At 42.8% G+C, this 17416-nt stretch overlaps 1 protein-coding gene across 6 annotated transcripts in view; it reads left to right on the forward strand.

Annotated features, from left to right (window-relative positions):
- STXBP5 (syntaxin binding protein 5) overlaps positions 1–17416 on the forward strand; it is a 251237-nt gene that overhangs the window by 73555 nt on the left and 160266 nt on the right. For all 6 annotated transcript variants that reach the window (XM_061624073.1, XM_061624075.1, XM_061624077.1 and 3 more), the window contains 2 exons: positions 5300–5363; positions 10752–10835. In XM_061624073.1, the coding sequence (XP_061480057.1) occupies positions 5300–5363; positions 10752–10835 (148 nt within the window). The remainder of the gene's footprint in view (positions 1–5299; positions 5364–10751; positions 10836–17416) is intronic.

Consider the following 17416-nt stretch of genomic DNA (forward strand, 5'->3'; position numbering starts at 1 on the left):
GCCGAACCGACACTGGAGAAGATGGAACACGGTCGGATGAAGTTTCCATTCTCCCAGAAAGACCTGTTGTCTGCTGAGCCAGTCTGCTGTCACATTCCAAATTCCTCTGAGATGTTCTGCTTTTAGGGATTGCAGATGTTGTTCTGCCCAGTCGAAAATGAGGTAAGCTAGGTTCTGCAGAGGTCGGGACCTGGTGCCTCCCTGTCTGTTTAACTGAGAATTTGGCACATGTGTTGTCCGTTCGAATGAGGACATGGTCCAAGTGGAAGCGAGACTGAACATGAAGCAGAGCTAAGTGGACAGCTTTTAGTTCCAGCCAGTTGATAGTCCGAGTTTGCTCTGTTGCGTTCCAAACTCCCTGAACAAACTGGGAGTTGTAGTGGGCTCCCCAGCCAAGGAGGCTGGCATCGGTGGTAATGACAGTCCTGTGGGGTTCTCGGAATGGAGTGCCTTGGGTGAGATGTTGTGCCCTTGTCCACCAGCGGAATGACAAGCGCAGTGTGGGGCTCAAGGGGATTACTCGATGGGTTGAGTGGCAATGTTGTGTTGGAAGGGCCCACTGTAGCTGGTGAGTGTGGGCTCGAGCCCATGGCACAATATGGATGGTGGACACGAACATTCCGAGAGCCCTGGCTAGAAGCATGACGTCTGCAGATGTTTTGTGCATCAGAGATCGTGCGATGTCTGTGATAGCAGATATGCGATCTGGGGACAGGGACACAGTCGCTTGCAGGGTGTCCAACATTGCCCCCAGATGTTGTAGGCGTTGGGTTGGTTGTAGATGGCTTTTGTCGAAGTTGACTAGCCAACCGTGGGCCTGTAAGACATGTAGCGTGAGTGTTAGATGATGCTGAGCCCGTCCGAACGGCATGGCGCGATATTGGAAGTGCTGGGAGCCAAAGGCAAAAACGAAGAAATTTTCTATGGGCTATGCAAATGGGCACATGGAGGTACGCTTCCTTTATATCAATAGAAACCAGGAAGTCTCCTTCGTGCAGGCTGTCTGTAATGGAGTGGAGGGATTCCATTTTGAACCTGCAATACTTTACGAAACGGTTAATGAACTTGAGGTCCAATACCGCCCTCCATGAAAGATCTTGTTTGGGCACAGCAAATAGGAGGGAGTATACCCCTTCCGACCTCTCAGCAGTGGGGACTGGCTTTATCGCTGCTATGTCCAAGAGATGATGTATCGCAGTCTGCATGATGCAATGCCTAGCTGGTGCCCTGGGACAAGAGGAGGGATGAAACTTGTCTGGAGGTATTGCCCAAAACTCAGTTGCATATCCATAACAGAAAAGGTCTCTGATCCAGGAGATCTGAGTAAGGCTTAGCCAATGTTTGCCAAATGGAAGGAGCCTGCCCCCAACTGGTATTATATTAATACTGTCGGCGCTGTCGAGACCCTCCCCTGTATGAGGACGTAGAGGAGCCTCTGCGGCCCTGGTACTGACCTCTGCCTGGGAAATGCCGGTTCTAGCCTCCTCTGGAGGAGCGGAAATCATATGTTGGGAACTCACGGCCTCGTCCCCCGGGCCGCGTTCCTCGAAAGGGCTGGGACGTGCGGTACGCATTGAAACGTCTAAAAGGTCTGCGCTCGATGTTTCTGACGGTGGCCAAGACAGGCTTTCGATTGTCCATAGGGTCAACAAGCACTGCCTTTAGTGCCTCTTCGCCGAAAAGTAATGATCCGGCGTAAGGTGCCCGTGATAGATTAACTCTGGCAGTAGAGTCAGCCTGCCAGTGACGCAGCCAGAGGGTCCGTCGGGCAACAACCTGAGCTGCCATAGCGCGTGCTCCTAGCTGATTCGCATCCAAGGTGGCGTCGGCCACGAAAGCAGCTGTTTTGCGCAATTTGAGTAGCAATCTGCGCAGAGTGGCAGGATCTGGATTGGGGTCCTCGATGAAGTTGTCTAACCACATCATCGCTGCCCTGGCGAAAATAGAGGCTGATGTAGATGCACGCATAGAAAAGGCGATGGCCTCATGGGTCTTGCGTAAAGCAAAGTCCAGTCTCCGCTCAGTGGCATCCTTTAAATGAGAGTCCCCTTCCCTTGGCAAGAGGGATCTGGAAACTAAACTGGAAATAGGCTCATCTATGCCAGGGACGGCCAGTCTGGTAGAAAAGTCCGGGGCCAAAGGATAAAGTCTGTCCGCAATGTTATTGAAGCGACGTGCCTGTAAAGGGTGGGACCATTCTTCCTTGGCCAATTTAGCGATGGGGTCTGGCACAGGGAGAAAGTTTTCTGCTGGCGTGGGGGATTTCAAGACCCTGGCTCCCTTTAAAGCGGGAGTGGCAGCTGCAGTTGGAGTAGATTGAAGGCCAAGGGTGTTCAACACTCTGCGTGCCAAGGGCTGGTAATCTGAGGCATCGAAGAGGCGATAGGATGTGTCCTGCTCATGGTCCGAATGGTCACTCCATTCGTCTCCTTGGTCTTGCAGCGCGAATGCGGACTCCTCCTCACAAGAGGCGTAATCAACGAACCTGCCCCTGGCAATGTCAAACGGGTCTGGGGAGCCTGATGGGTTTGTCTCACTGTGTACAAAGTGTTCCCCGCTGCGTTGAGGGATAGCGGGAACTTGTGATGGTGACTGTCTCTGAGCGAAAAACGACAGCATGCCCTGAAGTTGTGAGATGAACTCGTGGGACAGCTGCAGTCCCGGAGATGTAGATGGTTGCTCTTGGATAGGCGGAAGTGCGGACGGCCCCACAGGTAGTGACGAGGAGTAAGCCCCAGATTGGTTGACCGTTGGTTGTACAGGAAAGCCAGGAAAGTCCTCCTCATCAGAGGAGGCAGCAGGAGAATGAAATAGGGTAGTTAACTGTGCATGGTTTGACTCCTCTGGAACCGGAACAGAGACATAGCGGGGCCACTTGGTTGTGCAGTGGCTGGAAAGATGTTTGGTTTTGGCCACCGCTTTTGAGTGCTTATGTTTGACCGCCTTAGGAGGTTTAGGCTTGGTCATCTGGATTGTCTCTGGCTGTTGTGGCGGCTTGGTTGCCTGGGTTGTCTCTGGCTGTTCTGCCATCATATATTTTAAAGGGTAGCAGTACACGGCCACGGATGGGGCAGAATGCACAGACCCAAGCAGGCACAGTACACGGCACACGACTGGGGCAGAATGCACTGGCAGATGGCTAAGTACACTGCCACGATGGGGCAGAATGTACAATGGACAGTCATAGAACAGGCGCAGTACACGGCACACGACTGGGGCAGAATGCACTGGTAGCTGGCTAAGTACACTGCCACGATGGGGCAGAATGTACACTATGAACAGTCTTAATACACAGCCACAATTGGGGCAGAATGCACAGATAGCTTGGCACAGTATTGGCAGGCTTGGTAAAGGATGGAGCAGAATGTAATATTTGCACAGCTTTGCACAGTGTCAACCGCTTTGCACAGTCCTAGCAGCAATAATAGTCTTTGTACTGGTCCAGATAGCAGCAATAATCAAATAGTTGCCAGGGCCAGCAGCAGAAGTGGAGTTAATGAAGGAACCTATGTAGATCTATAGGATCCTATCTTTTAACACACACACGAGGGGCAGATCACACAGTGAGTTGAAAGAGAGCCTGGGTTCTGCTATCCACAGCCCGAGTAAGGGCGACCCCCCTTTGCGATACTAACAGGCTAGTAGAAAGAGCGGGAAAAAATAGACAATCAAAATGGTGCCCGCGAAACAAAACGGGAAAATTGGCCAATCAGAAGAGGCTAGTGGGGATGAAGAAGCAATGGCGGTCCCCTGGGAGCGCCAGCAAACGAAACAACGGCCGCCAAAAAATTTTTAAAACTGTAAAAGGGCAGTCTAGAACAGTTATACAGCCGCGGGGCTGAGGACGTAATCGCAGCTGGGGGAGTTAGGCAGGAAAACCTCCGTAAGGGAGGCAGGGCAGCCAGCTGAAGAAAATCGGCAAACAGGCAAGCCGCCGCCGTGGGCTGAAGAGACCGTCTCGGCGAGGAGTAAAACGCCGCGGTCAGATCGGGGAGGTAAGGTGGCACAACCGGCAGAAGCCGCTAAGGGACAGGCAGAGAGCCGTAGACACAGGCTCCTGGTGGGAGATTGAAGCGCCACCCCGTAAAAAGCCGAAGACAAAAGGAAGCCGCAGCCGCAGGCTCCCGATCGTCAGGGCACGAAAAAGAAGCGGCGGAGCGGGGGAGGAAACTGCAGCCACAGTTGCCGCGTCCACCGCTGAGGGAGAGACCGCAGCTGCGGTCTCTCTAAAACGTCGTCAGGCTTTGTCCTGGGAAGAAAAAACACTCGGGCAAGGAGAACGTTCCCGGGGGGCTCCCCAGGAAAGACACACAAACAGCGGGAAAAGACAGGACAGAGGGAAGGGAACAAGGTAAAATAGACACACAAGAAGTCCACCCTCTGTCACACAAAACCAAAAAACTTATCTAGTTACTAGCTATATATCTTGCACGGACGAAGGCAAGAATGAACTGGGGAGTGGGAGGGGCCTGACGTCCCTAGTCTTGACTTCAGAAACATTCTTGCCTTCGGACGATAGGTGGAGTCATTACCCGCTTGATGGCATACCTCCTATGGAAAATGGACTGGAGCATCCTGAAAGGAGGAGTGCCTGCCTCGCTGAAACACTGAACAGGATCGCTCCACAGTGCAGAACTTTGTTGTAGGTCACATTTGCTCAAGGCAAGGCTGTCTTCATGGCCTAGTTCCCACAAACAGCAAATGAGGTGATCAAACTATGTCTGGATAGTACCACTTCAGACTGCATGTTGGTGCTGACATGACTGATGCTCCTCCATGCAGAAAAGGCATGCCTTTTCCTGTTCTCACATTGATCAGAATGTTTCTCAGTTTGGAATGATACTAGTTTTATAATTACCCTAGCAGCACAATTCTATACATGTCTATTTAGAAGCAAGTCTTATTAAGTTTGGTGAGACTTCTTCTCAGGTAAGTGGGTATAGGTCTACAACTAAAACAATAATTTATGCATTGAGAATCAATATCAAATCTCTGTATTCTCTGTAGTTCAAAGATGTCTTATGACTAAAAGTTAACCAAGTATTAGTAATGATAGCTTGAGCTGTACCTATTACAATACCTGGCCAGTCAGTAAAACCTTTCTTTTCTAGGTATCTCAGCTCTTCCTAACTGGACATATTCTGTCTTTTTTTAATATCACGTGCTTCTACTTCACATGGGATTTTTCACTGATATGATGCCTGCTTCTTTGAGATATTGCATTGTAGATGTTTATATATTTTGTGTGGCAGCATTCCTGTTCTCAGTTTGTAAAAATTGATAATATTTACATTTTCAGGTCATCCAAGTCTCATCCGGGACCTGTTGTCCATATCAGTGACAATCCAATGGATGAAGGCAAGGTATGTCTTGCTTGAAAAATAAAAGAGGAACAATTTTTCTAGGAGCTGAATTGCTTCTTAACGTTAACATACTTTCACTTAGTACCATTTTTGGGGTGCTTATAGTTTGTAAAATCTTGTGAGGTGTTAGGTGTCATGTGTTGGTGGCTGTGCCCAACTTCACATAGGAGGAGATTCTTTTGGTGGGGATGGCTTAATCTTCCTAAGTGAGAGGTGGGGGAAAGGGACCTTCTTACATTGTTGGGTTTTTCTTACTTGGCAGACCTGTCTTTCTGTACATGATTATTGGCTGCTGAATGTAAAATCCTGGTTTGTATTATTACAAGTTAGGGCTTTTTTGTAATATTTGAGGTTTTCTAGATATATACTATAATTATGTTGTCTTTTGGTTCTGTATCTTGATGTATTTTTGTCTTTCATATATTAATCACTTTTTATATATCTTATTTATGTGCTTATGTACATTGTTCTGTGATTAATTGTTGCTTAATTATGCTACTTAAAATACGGAATTTATTATTATAAGTAGTACTAGTATTGCATATGGAATTTGTAGAGTATTTGTATTGTATTGTTTAATACATTTCTGATGACATATGTAAACTGCTTATAGATTTATGTTGAAATATAAAGCAGTATACAGGTTAAATATAGTAATAGTAAGAATAATAGGAACATAATTTGGTAGTTCTGGTGAGAGAACCATGTAAAAATCTGTGTCATTATGGCCTTATCGATAAATGTTTAGATGAAGAAATTTTATATCCCTTTGCAAAAATGGCTACACAAACACGCATCTGGGATGATACGTGGACTGCATTGAGAACCCCTTGGGGGCCATGACTGTGGGATAACTCTGAATAGAAAAACTCCCAGTGGGAAAAAGGTTAAATATCTCTCCCCTCTTATTACCTGTATTCTATTTATTTTTTGTTTATTTCAAAGATTCTATCCCACCCTTCTACCTTAAAATAGGACAGCTCACAATAAAAACACAAAAATATCAAAACAGGCAAAAATACAGTTAAGAAATCTAGGGTAGTTATATTAAAAAGGGACTAAAGAGGTAAAACTAAAACAGTGGGGAAATAAAATCCGTTTCAGGTTCAACCTTCAGTTCCTCCCAAAGGCTGTCTGGAACAAGATGGTTTTCAGAAGTCTCTGGAACACCATCAGGGAGGGAGCAGAGCGGGCTTCTTGGGGTAGGATATTCCAGAGCTTGTGCATGGCTGTTAGTCTAACATCTTTTTTTCCAGGCACGCAGAGGAGACTATAAATCCCTTCCCCCTCACCCTGTGGAGATTCTTTTTCTATTTTTACTTACTGACGGACATAATGAAATGGCTAATAAACCTATTCTTTTTATTTAAAAAAAAACCTTGAAAAAATAGGGACCTGGAACATCCCTGAGAAAGCGAGGCCCCTACAGGCTGTCGTTGGGAATTAACTTTTTTTTTAAGTTTCTGTCTGTCCTTCCATGTACCATGTATAATTTTGTGCTCTTCCGAGAGGAATAACTACACTACCTTGTCCTAGAGACTCTACTGGCAACTAAATTATCTCAAGCTTTTGGATTATTACGCATCCCAAAGCCATTGGATGTTCCAGTGTAGCAGTTTATGACATACTGTTACAAAAATACATGCAAAAAACTTACCCAAACATCTTGTCAATGTAAAATTTTGCTTATGACATTTATTGACATTTTTAGGTATACAATTAGTATACAAGAAAGTTGTCTTTTTCCACATTTGCTGGATTAAATGGAATTTAGTACTTAAGAATGCTTTTTTGAGTAGGATTATGATATAAATCTTAAACGTTAGAAAATCCTCTGATATTTTGATACTAGGATTAAAAAGGGATCTTGAAGATATTTATGTGCAAAGGAGGGGTTTGCGTGATAATTTTGATACCAATACATACCAGATTGGTGTAGTTTATTTCGGAGCGATAGCAGGCATTCTGTGAACTGTGGAGGAAAGTTATGACACATTTTCCTCTTTAATACCTTTAATACGGAAAAACTGACTTTTAAAAAAATCTTGGTTCTTTTAGAGAGACTTTGTTAGATATTAGCCTTATAATGCTGAAATTTCTTAAGTAGTGGAATTTTAGAATTGTTAAAAACTGGTTTTTCTTCCTGAACTGTTGAACAAAACATGCATTTTCTGTATGTATGTGATGATGCAGCCAGCAACGTGTCTTCTCGACCCTTGCCCTTCTTGGCTTATTAAAGCTTGCTGAGGGGGTCTGACCGAGTGGATCCAGGGTGTGGTCAACACATCATTGCGGGAGGGAGTGGTTCCAGCCGCTTTGAAAGAGGCGGTGATTCAACCACTCCTGAAAAAGCCCACCCTGGACCCATTGGTTGCAAATACTCCCTTTTTAGGGAAGATGATTGAGAAGGTTGTGGCACAGCAACTGCAAGTACTCTTGGATGAAACAGATTATCTTGACCCATCCCAGTCTGGGTTCAGGCCTGGTTATGGGACTGAATCGGCCTTGGTCGCCCTAATGGATGACCTTTATCAGGAGAAGGACAGGGGGAGTGCAACCCTGTTATTCTTACTTGATCTCTCAGTGTCTTTTGATACCATTGACCATGGTATCCTTCTGGGCCGACTTGGTGAGATGGGTATTGGAGGCACTCTTTTACAGTGGTTCTGATCCTATCTCCAGGGTCGCTCTCAGAGAATAGCATTGGGTGACTGTCTTTCGGCCCCCTGGCAGCTGTGCTGAGGGGAGCAGTAAGGTACCATCTTGTCCCCCATTCTGTTTAACATCTATATGAAGCCCTTGGGAGCAGTCATCAGGAGCTTTGGGGTGAGGTGTCATCAGTATGCTGATGATACCCAGCTCTATTTCTCCGTAACATCTGAATCAGGAGAAGCCGTGCAAGCCCTGGACTGCTGCCTGGACTCGGTGGTGGGCTGGATGAGGGCTGATAAACTGAGTCTGAATCCTAGCAAGACAGAGGTGCTGTGGGTTGGTGGTTCCCGAGTTCAGATAATTAGTCAGTTGCCTGCTTTGGATGGGGTTGTACTCTCTCTGAAAGAGCAGGTTCGTAGCCTGGTGGTGCTCCTGGATCCATCCTTGTCGCTAGAGGCCCAGGTGACCTCAGTGGCTAGGAGTGCGTTTTACCAGCTTCGGCTGGTGAGACAGCTGCGGCCGTTTCTGGACCGGGAGAGCCTGACCACTGTTGTCCCCGCACTGGTAACCTCTAGGCTGGATTACTGTAATGCGCTCTATGTGAGGCTGCCCTTGAGGTTGGTCCGGAAGCTGCAGCTGGTGCAAAATGCGGCGGCGAGACTGCTCTCTGGAGCAGGGTATCACCAACATGTCACGCTGCTACTGAAAGAATTGCAGTGGCTGCCCATTTCAAGGTTCTAGTCTTGGTGTACAAAGTCCTATACAGCTCAGGACTAGGATACCTGAAAGACCGTCTTACCCCTTGTATACCCAGTCGATCACTGTGCTCTGCAGGTGAGGGCCTCCTGCAGATACCATCTTATCAAGAGATTCGTTCTGTATAATATAGGAAACAGACCTTTAGTGTGGCGGCACCTACCCTGTGGAATTTCCTCCCTTTGAATATTAGGCAGGCGCCATCTCTGCTATCTTTTTGGCGCGTTTTGAAGACTTTTCTTTTTCAACAAGCCTTTTAAGTTGAGAGCTATCCCAGTCTGTGTCTGTGTCAGAATTGCTTAATATGTTTTTTAATAATGTTTTTAACCCTTTTAAAAAAGTTTTTAAACTGTTTTTAATGCTGTTTTGTCTTAATGTATCTTAAGATTTGTTTTTATGATGTTTTAAAGTGTTTTTAGTGCCTTGTTTGCCACCCTGGGCTCCTGCTGGGAGGAAGGGCGGGATACAAATTAATTAAATAATAATAATAATAATACATGCGTGTGCACATACACATATACAAGTAGATAGATGTTTTATTTGCTCTGGAAAGCAGAGGATTGTTGATGTGTTTCTTTAATTACAGTTCTTATGCAAATGAACATGCTGTCATAAAAATACTTCTTTTGATTATAGTAGAATATGATTGCTGGAAGGGTGTGTTTGTGAGAGTACTACACCACTCAATCAGTTTTTGTACTCCTTTTGGACTCTGATGTTGCTTTCTACTATTATTTCTTGACCCATGTCTAATAGCTTTTTGTTGTATTTCAATTCAAGAGCTGGTTACTTGTGGTTGTCAGGTTTTATATTTCATATTGCAAAGACTTCTAGATTAACACAACATGCAGTCTCCAGACTAAAAGCAGTATCCAGGTCAATGAGGTGTAGTCCACCTTTAGTCAATGTAATGTGGTTCACCCATGCTACAAAAACTGAATTGTTATTCTTGAGCCTTTTAATATATGTAAAATATATAATATGTAGAAAAGGAACCTGATACAAAAGTGGAATGTACCACTTCAGACACAGGTGAGATCTTGTATTTGAATTCTGTGTCTTAAAAACACAAATGGCATACATCTATAAAGCCTTTTTCCTGTTACGTAGTTTTGAACATGCAGGGTGTGTTTTTAGATGGGGGATTGCATTTGAATGTCTGTATTTGTATAGTCTAGGCTAGGGTGTACTGTGCCTCATGATCTTTCTGCACATCTGAATTGGTTCCTATTTATTTACTTCATCTGAAAGATTTAGAAGCTACCTTTTAGAGTAAACCTTTTCCTTTGCCCATTTTGTCAGTGAATGCGTAATTTAGCACATTCTGCATGTTAAGCCCAGTTGCAAGAAAAAGAATTGTAGGTGACTTGCATGCTTGAAGAAAAGTAAGAGACAAGCCATATTGGAGGAAATAATAGCCATATTGGGGGAAATAATATCACCTTCTATCACATTTTGAGCTAAGCTTTCCTTCAGGGTAATAACCAGACTATGCATGCAAAATAATTCACTTCATTACACTGCATCTGTTTCATAAAAACAGGTTGCCACAAGCTGGGAGCTTTTGCTTTTTTTCTAGCTTTAATACCTCTTGTGTGTTCATCTATGGATGGATTCATTTAACTTGAGTGAGACTGAAGCAACCGTGAGATTATTTGTCTGGTTAAAATAAACTTGAATTGACTGAATAAGTCAGGTGTTGAAATTGAGTATCATAATATCCATATATTTCTTAATGTCAGAACTCTCAATCAGTTGGTATATTCCCAATAGTAGGTTTAGTATATAAAAATATATTTTGATGTTTCTGGTAGTATTGCTGCAATATTGGGATATTGTTACATTTTGCTATTATGCTTGCGTAGTTATCCTAAGCATTTGTATTTTAATACAGCAAGCTTTAGAATTGAACCACATGTATTAAAAGCAACTCATTTTCATTCCCAGAAAATTAATATTTTCTGTTGTGATTTATTACAGCTATTGATTGGGTTTGAATCAGGAACAGTAGCATTATGGGACCTCAAATCCAAGAAAGCAGATTACAGATATACACATGACGAGGTAATCAGACTTTATTCATTTGGCAGGCTTTTGTATTCATGATTTCATTGTTTATATTAAAATTAATGCAATGCTGTAGTTTCACTTAGTCACTTTTATCTATCAAAAACATATTTATAGCTTGTGTGTCTGGAACAGTTTCCTTCAACTTGGTGCCCACCAGATGTTTGGGAGTACAATTCCCATTATCCCTTACCATTGGCTATGCTGGCTGGGACTGGTAGTTTTCATCCATAGAATCTGAAGAGCAGGTTGGGGAAGGCTGGTCTTGAATATGAAAGTAAGAATACCTATGTATATGAGCCACACAGATTCATACATTATTATGTTGACGCATGACTGAAGAAGCCATATGAGAGAGCCAATGTCTTGAAGAGGTTACTAAATGACATATGGATTTGAAAATGAAACTTTTAAGGTTGCTTAACTTGCATGTGATGGATGGACTTCAGCATAATGTGTGTGCATTAAATACCTATTTCTTAGTTTCAGCATCTGAATTTATTTATTTAAAATATTTCTATCCCGCCCTTCTATCCTATAATAGGGCACTCAGGGTGGCTTACAAAAATAAAATCAAACATGTACATAATAAAATTGTAAACAGTAAAATCACAACAACATTAAAATAAATTAAAATACATAAAATACAATTAAAATACAATATATATGTATATATATACACACACACACATATATACATATATATAGGGATTGGTATTAAAGGGACTACAAAGGTAACATTTAACGTAGAAGGCATAAAATGTCGATGCTGAAGACACGGGGAAATGGGGATGGAGAGATTATGAAAGATACCCCATCCTTACAGAAAAGTGTCAGGAGTTAGGAATGACTGCACATCTGTGCTTCCGTCATGCTGCTGTATAATACCTCTGGCAGCATACAGTAATACATCAGCTTCAGCCTATTTTGTCTAAGCACAACGTCCTTGCCTTGCAATAACTTTAGGGATGGATGGGGAGTTGGCTTGGCTGCTAAGGCTTGGCTGCTAAAGGGACCATTGAAAAGGGATATATGTTTTTCTTAGCCCAGTTATATCTTTACTTTGGGTACAGAGGGAGATTATATTTCTCCACAGTTGAAGCAACCAGAGGTGGAGGAAGAATAGAATTGGGCTCAGGGGGAAAGTGTTCTGATGTCTGTCCTCCATCCAGTGGTTAATCCAATGACATGGAAGGAAGTCAAGGTATACAAAAATCCTTGCCCCCCACTCAATTCATTACAGGTTCCTACTTTGTGTTTTTGGAGAATCTTGAAAAAGCATCTGTGTCTGAAGAATACAGTCACTGAGAAAATATGGTCTCCTCCTATAATTAAATTTATATGGATTCCAGAAAGTAAAGAAAACATTTAAATCAGTATCAAACCATTATGAGTTTAGTTCGCAACGACTGGTTTGGACCAGCAAATGCTCAGTGAACACATAAGTATACCTGCATTTTAAATGAATGAAATGTTTAGATCTGGTGGGAAAGGAACTGATATTTTAAACTCCATAATCGAGTCATCCATTCTGCTGTCTGTATTGATGATGCAGGGCAGTGGCTCTCAAACTTTTTCCCCATGGACTTTGAAAATTGCTGAAGGTCTTGGTTGGACCACAGTTATTTTTCTGCCTGTTGGAACAATTGTAATGCTCTGTGGTAGATGTTGTATTCTTATTGTTTCTTTTATTTATACTCTGTTATAATTTGATTTCTATGGAATTCAAATTGTAATACAATATATAAAATAAAAGAAGGAATTAAAATCAACATGAATATTTAATATGATGGATGCATATGGAACAGAAATAGGAGGGCTTTACTGAGGGATTTGTGTGTGTAGGTGGGATTTGTTGTAAAAGGCAAGTCATCTGTATGACAGGCAGGAAAGGATTGAAAAGGGTTGTACTCAGCGTACCTCACTGATGTGATATCAGTTAAAATCTCTTAAAACCTCTCAGAATTTCCCCTTCCCCTTTGCCCTTTCCCTCCCAAACATAATCACAGTCTTGCGTCCTTCCCAAAATTCATCATGCAACCAATCCCATCCATATTTACTCAGAAGCTAAGGTCCACTGACGTCAGTGGTAGATATGCATAGGACTGCAGCCTTAGAAGATTGATCCCATGCACTTGTACTCAAAAGGAAGCATAAACTGTGTTCTGTGACACTTACTCGCAAGTAAGCATCACGGTTTGTGGCCTTGAAATCTCTTAATTTTACCCCTTCTTACCTGGTGTCGCTCAGTGCAGATGATACCACTCATATTGAGAGCATCCAGACTGTTGAGGAGGAAAGAAGACTTCTGCTTCAAAGGTGTGTGTGCCTGCGTGTGAGGCTACCGTGATACATTAAAGGGGGCTACAAAACGGGTGTGGGGAAGTGTGAAGGGCATAGGAGAGAAATGGCAACAGTTATGGTTGGAAATGAAGAGCATTGTTTGGCGAGCCCTCACTTGTCTGACTGGCTCTGTGACTGCCATATCCTTGGCATGCGTGCACAAAGAATGGAAGAGACAGGGTGCAAAGAGCCACCAGAACAGATTTCAGTTGTGAGGAGGGACAGTTAGATTACCTGCCTTCTGTGGCTACTGCAGCTAGAATTGGAGGGCTGGGTAAAAATATATTGTTCCCCCTCCTGGCAGGGACTTTTCACATCCACTAATCTTCCATGCCTCCAAAATTAAGTTGATTTAGAACTAAGAGAGGGAGACAAAGAGAAGGTAGATCGCTCTGGGAAACTTGTGAAGGGAAGCTGGAAAACCACCTCGCAAAGTTTTAGAAGGACACAGCAGCTGCTGCAGCTGCCGTTCTTCACAGACACACTGTGGACCACCAGTATGAGACTCACAAACCATCACCACATTTTGGAACCCCTGATGTCGGGAATTTGGAAAATGCTTTTGTGTTAATTGTGGGCCATACTCATCTAGGCATGACTTTAGGAGCAATGGGCACAAGAAGACAAACTGTGGGCTAAACATGGTTACAGCATATCAGAATTTGGTGCACTATCAGGCAAGGATCTATATCGGGCAGACCATGCCTGGTCTATACCTGTCCCAGCCTGCCTGCTGGGCATCCAGGAGCGAGTTGATAGATTCTTAGGTCCACCATGGTGCAGGCTGCTCCTGTGAACCCTGCGAGCAACCTGTATGTATGGCATCCATTAATGCATTCCTCCCCCCACCCCAAACTAGGGCCAAAGCGCCACTTCCAAGATCCCTTATGGGAGTCTCCTCATAAGCTATAGATCATTCCCAATGTCCTGCCGCATCTAAAAAGTTGTGACAACTAAAACATTAATACAAACAAATGCATCCTTGGTATGGGGAAGGGCAAACACCTTGTAGACTTCAGACAGTTAAGGTAGTGAGCAAAATTCCTTTCCAGCTCCCATCAACCAGTGGCCAACAATGCCCACAGCAAGATCACATCTAACAAAGGGAGGGTGGGGAGGAAGCTCATTTACTCTAGTGCTGGCACTGTGGTATAGGCTTTAATTTATGTTCTAGTCACGGAGTAGAGGGAATAAATTTTCATGCTGGTCCGTGCCACAAGCCCTGGCCCCAGATATCAGGTAAGCCACTGATTCACCTCTTGGATCAGGCCAGCCCAGGGTGGAATGTGACTGCTACCCAACCAGGGAGTAAAATTGTTCCCTTGCTTTCCCCCATTCTGTTGACACAATTGTACTTCACCACATGGTAGTGAGCTGGGATTTTTGTTTCTATAGCACTTTAGTTATGTAATTATTTCTTACTATTGTCAACTGTCCTGGGATATACTTCTATAAAGAGTGGTGCACAAATACCATAAATAATGGTATCTGAACCAGTTCTTTTCCGGTTCATGTGGGGAAACTCTCAATATTCTGATTACAATGCTGACTTGCAGCTATTCCTGTATTACTTGATTCGTCTTTTGTACTCTCTTACCTCATCTCTTGGGACACTAACTAAACATAGTATTCTGAGTACTCTGGTGCTTGTTGCTATAAATGCGTAAAGGGGAACATGTAAAGGACTTGTACCTTGGAGTTGCGACTGAACATGCTTGGCACACTTGAACCATTTCCTGTTTACATTGGAAAAACTAAATATATATTGTGATCCTGAATAATATATGTACTTTATTTATTTTACAATAATCTGTGATACAATATCCTAACCTTAATACTTACAATAAACAGTTTAATAGGCTGTGGTCTATACAAGAAGTTTAGCTATGAAGGAGGGAAAATAGAAAAGAAACACACCATAAAAATGACAGATCCTCAATCATTACTTTAGTTTGTACTGAAATGTATAATAGAAACGCGTAAGAAGTATTAATTAATTATGTGTGACCAAAAGGGGAGATGGGCTTTTTGCAGCATAAAATTCACCCAAGGGAGGAATTAGAAGATACAATATGAAATTAGGCTATGAGAAACAAGCCATGGCAAACCATGGGCCACATACTCCCTTTCCACTCATCCTTTCTTTTGTGCTGACAAGGAGAAGTTTTGATTTTCAGATAACCACAGTTCCTCTTGATATCTTTTTCCAAAAGTTCAAAATTGCAACAGCATGAAGACTTTCACTGTGAATTTTAGTGTGTAATAAAAAAGTTCTTCAGTGTTGTGATGGATCCAAGTTTAATTCCTTATATTTTATCTGAGACTGCTGCATTTTTGTTGCATACAATACAGGATTTGGAACTACAGTAGGGCCCCACTCATATGGCGGGTTATGTTCTGGACCCCTGCCGAAAAGCAAAAACCATTGAAAAGCGGAACTCATTGAATAGAATGATGTGCGATGCCCGAAAACCGCCATAAAAGCGGAACAAGCGCTATATGAGTGGGGCTTTGGTCTAATTGCGTCTAATTGAGACCGCCACATTAGCAAAGCGCTGTAAAGCGGGGCCCTACTGTACCATGCATCCCTTGTCTATTGACTTCTTCAAGATGAAAGATTAATCCATGGGGCACTTTCCCTTCTTTCTGTTTTTGTTATTAATAATAGCATCAATACTTCAATTTAAATAGCCATAAATAGAAATGTTAATTTGGGAAGGAAATTCATTTAACCTACCCATTCATGATAAATAAAAGTTGCTCAAATTGTGAAGATTTTTTTATTTAATATTCTTCATATACATACAAATAATTAAGGTTAAAAGGTTTTAACATCTGGGAATCCCCCTGGACAAAAAACAGTAATATCTCACTGGCTATATCTTAATGTCGAGGATTTTCTAATAATGCTCACAAACCTTAATATTATTTTCTATTTATAAGTAATTCAGTATCCTAACTCTTCTAATATATTGTTTACTTTTATGGATATTTCTGAAACCGCAGTTCGATCCTGATTTGTTGGAACTGTGATTAAATAAGCCACAGTTGTTTGTATTTGGATGGGGGGTGGTTTACCCTAATCATCCAGAGCAGATGTGGGAGAGAGGAAAGTGCAAGTCCCTGCACTAGCTTCATTGGATAGAACCCCATATTATTTATTCACTTCTATACTGCAAACTCACATAAAATATACCTAGGTGGCATACAAATTCACAATTAAAACCAAAACACAGCAAATAAAATGAAAGCAAAACACCTTAAAGAAACAGAAGTACAAAATTGATCACCTGATTAGGTTATAAAAACAGTAAATCATTTTAATAAAAAGGCTTGTTGAGGTAACTAAATCTTAAGTAGGTGCTTAAAACTCATAACAGTTTTAGTGCCAGCTTGATTTCATTAGGTAGATATTTCCATAATCTCAGTGCTACCACACTAAATGCACAGTTTCTTGTTGAAGACAGCCTGAGATTGCCATCTGCCATCAGATATTCCTCAGTGACAGATCTCAATGATCTACCATGGTGTTCTTATTTATTTATTTATTATTTGATTTATATCCCACCCTTCCTCCCAGCAGGAGCCCATTTTATTCTTGAGGCCATTTGTCTGGATTGGCCATGTGAAGCGTGATTTTACTGGAGGAGCAGTCTTAGAAGGTGGTGCTGGGGGACTTCTGTTCCATCCCATGGCCATTGGTTTATGGATTGCCCGAAGGTTCCATCTTGTTCCCCAAACTTTTTTCAGCGCTCTGAGAAGTCATCCAGAGGTTTGGGCTGCACTATCACCAGTATGCAGACGATACTCGCCTCTATGTCTTGTTTTCATCTTCTAGTACCATGGAGTTTGTAGAAATCCCGAACTAGTGCCTAGAGGAGGTTCTGGAGTAGATGAGAGTGAGCCAGCTGAGGTCATATGGGTAGGGAGGTCACTTACTCCATAAGGTGTTTTACAATTGGTGTTAGGTGGGGTTACACTAGGGTTGCCAGGTCTCCAGTTTTTGCCTGGAGACTCTGGATTTTTGGGGTCCTCTCCAGGTGAGTCACCTTAATGTCTGGACTCTCAGCTTTCATTTTTTAAAAAATTAAGTTTCTAGTTGGTCTGGTTCACGAGGTATACCCCAAAATGTCATCCCTCTGCAACTTCTGTTAAATGAGCTTGTAGCTGGGTGCTCTAACCCCGCCCTTTCAGATTTGTAGCCAGTAAGTGAAGTCAGGGTTGTGATTGACAAG

The sequence above is a fragment of the Rhineura floridana genome, chromosome 4 (assembly GCF_030035675.1).
Source record: "Rhineura floridana isolate rRhiFlo1 chromosome 4, rRhiFlo1.hap2, whole genome shotgun sequence".
Classification (NCBI taxonomy): Eukaryota; Metazoa; Chordata; class Lepidosauria; order Squamata; family Rhineuridae; genus Rhineura; species Rhineura floridana.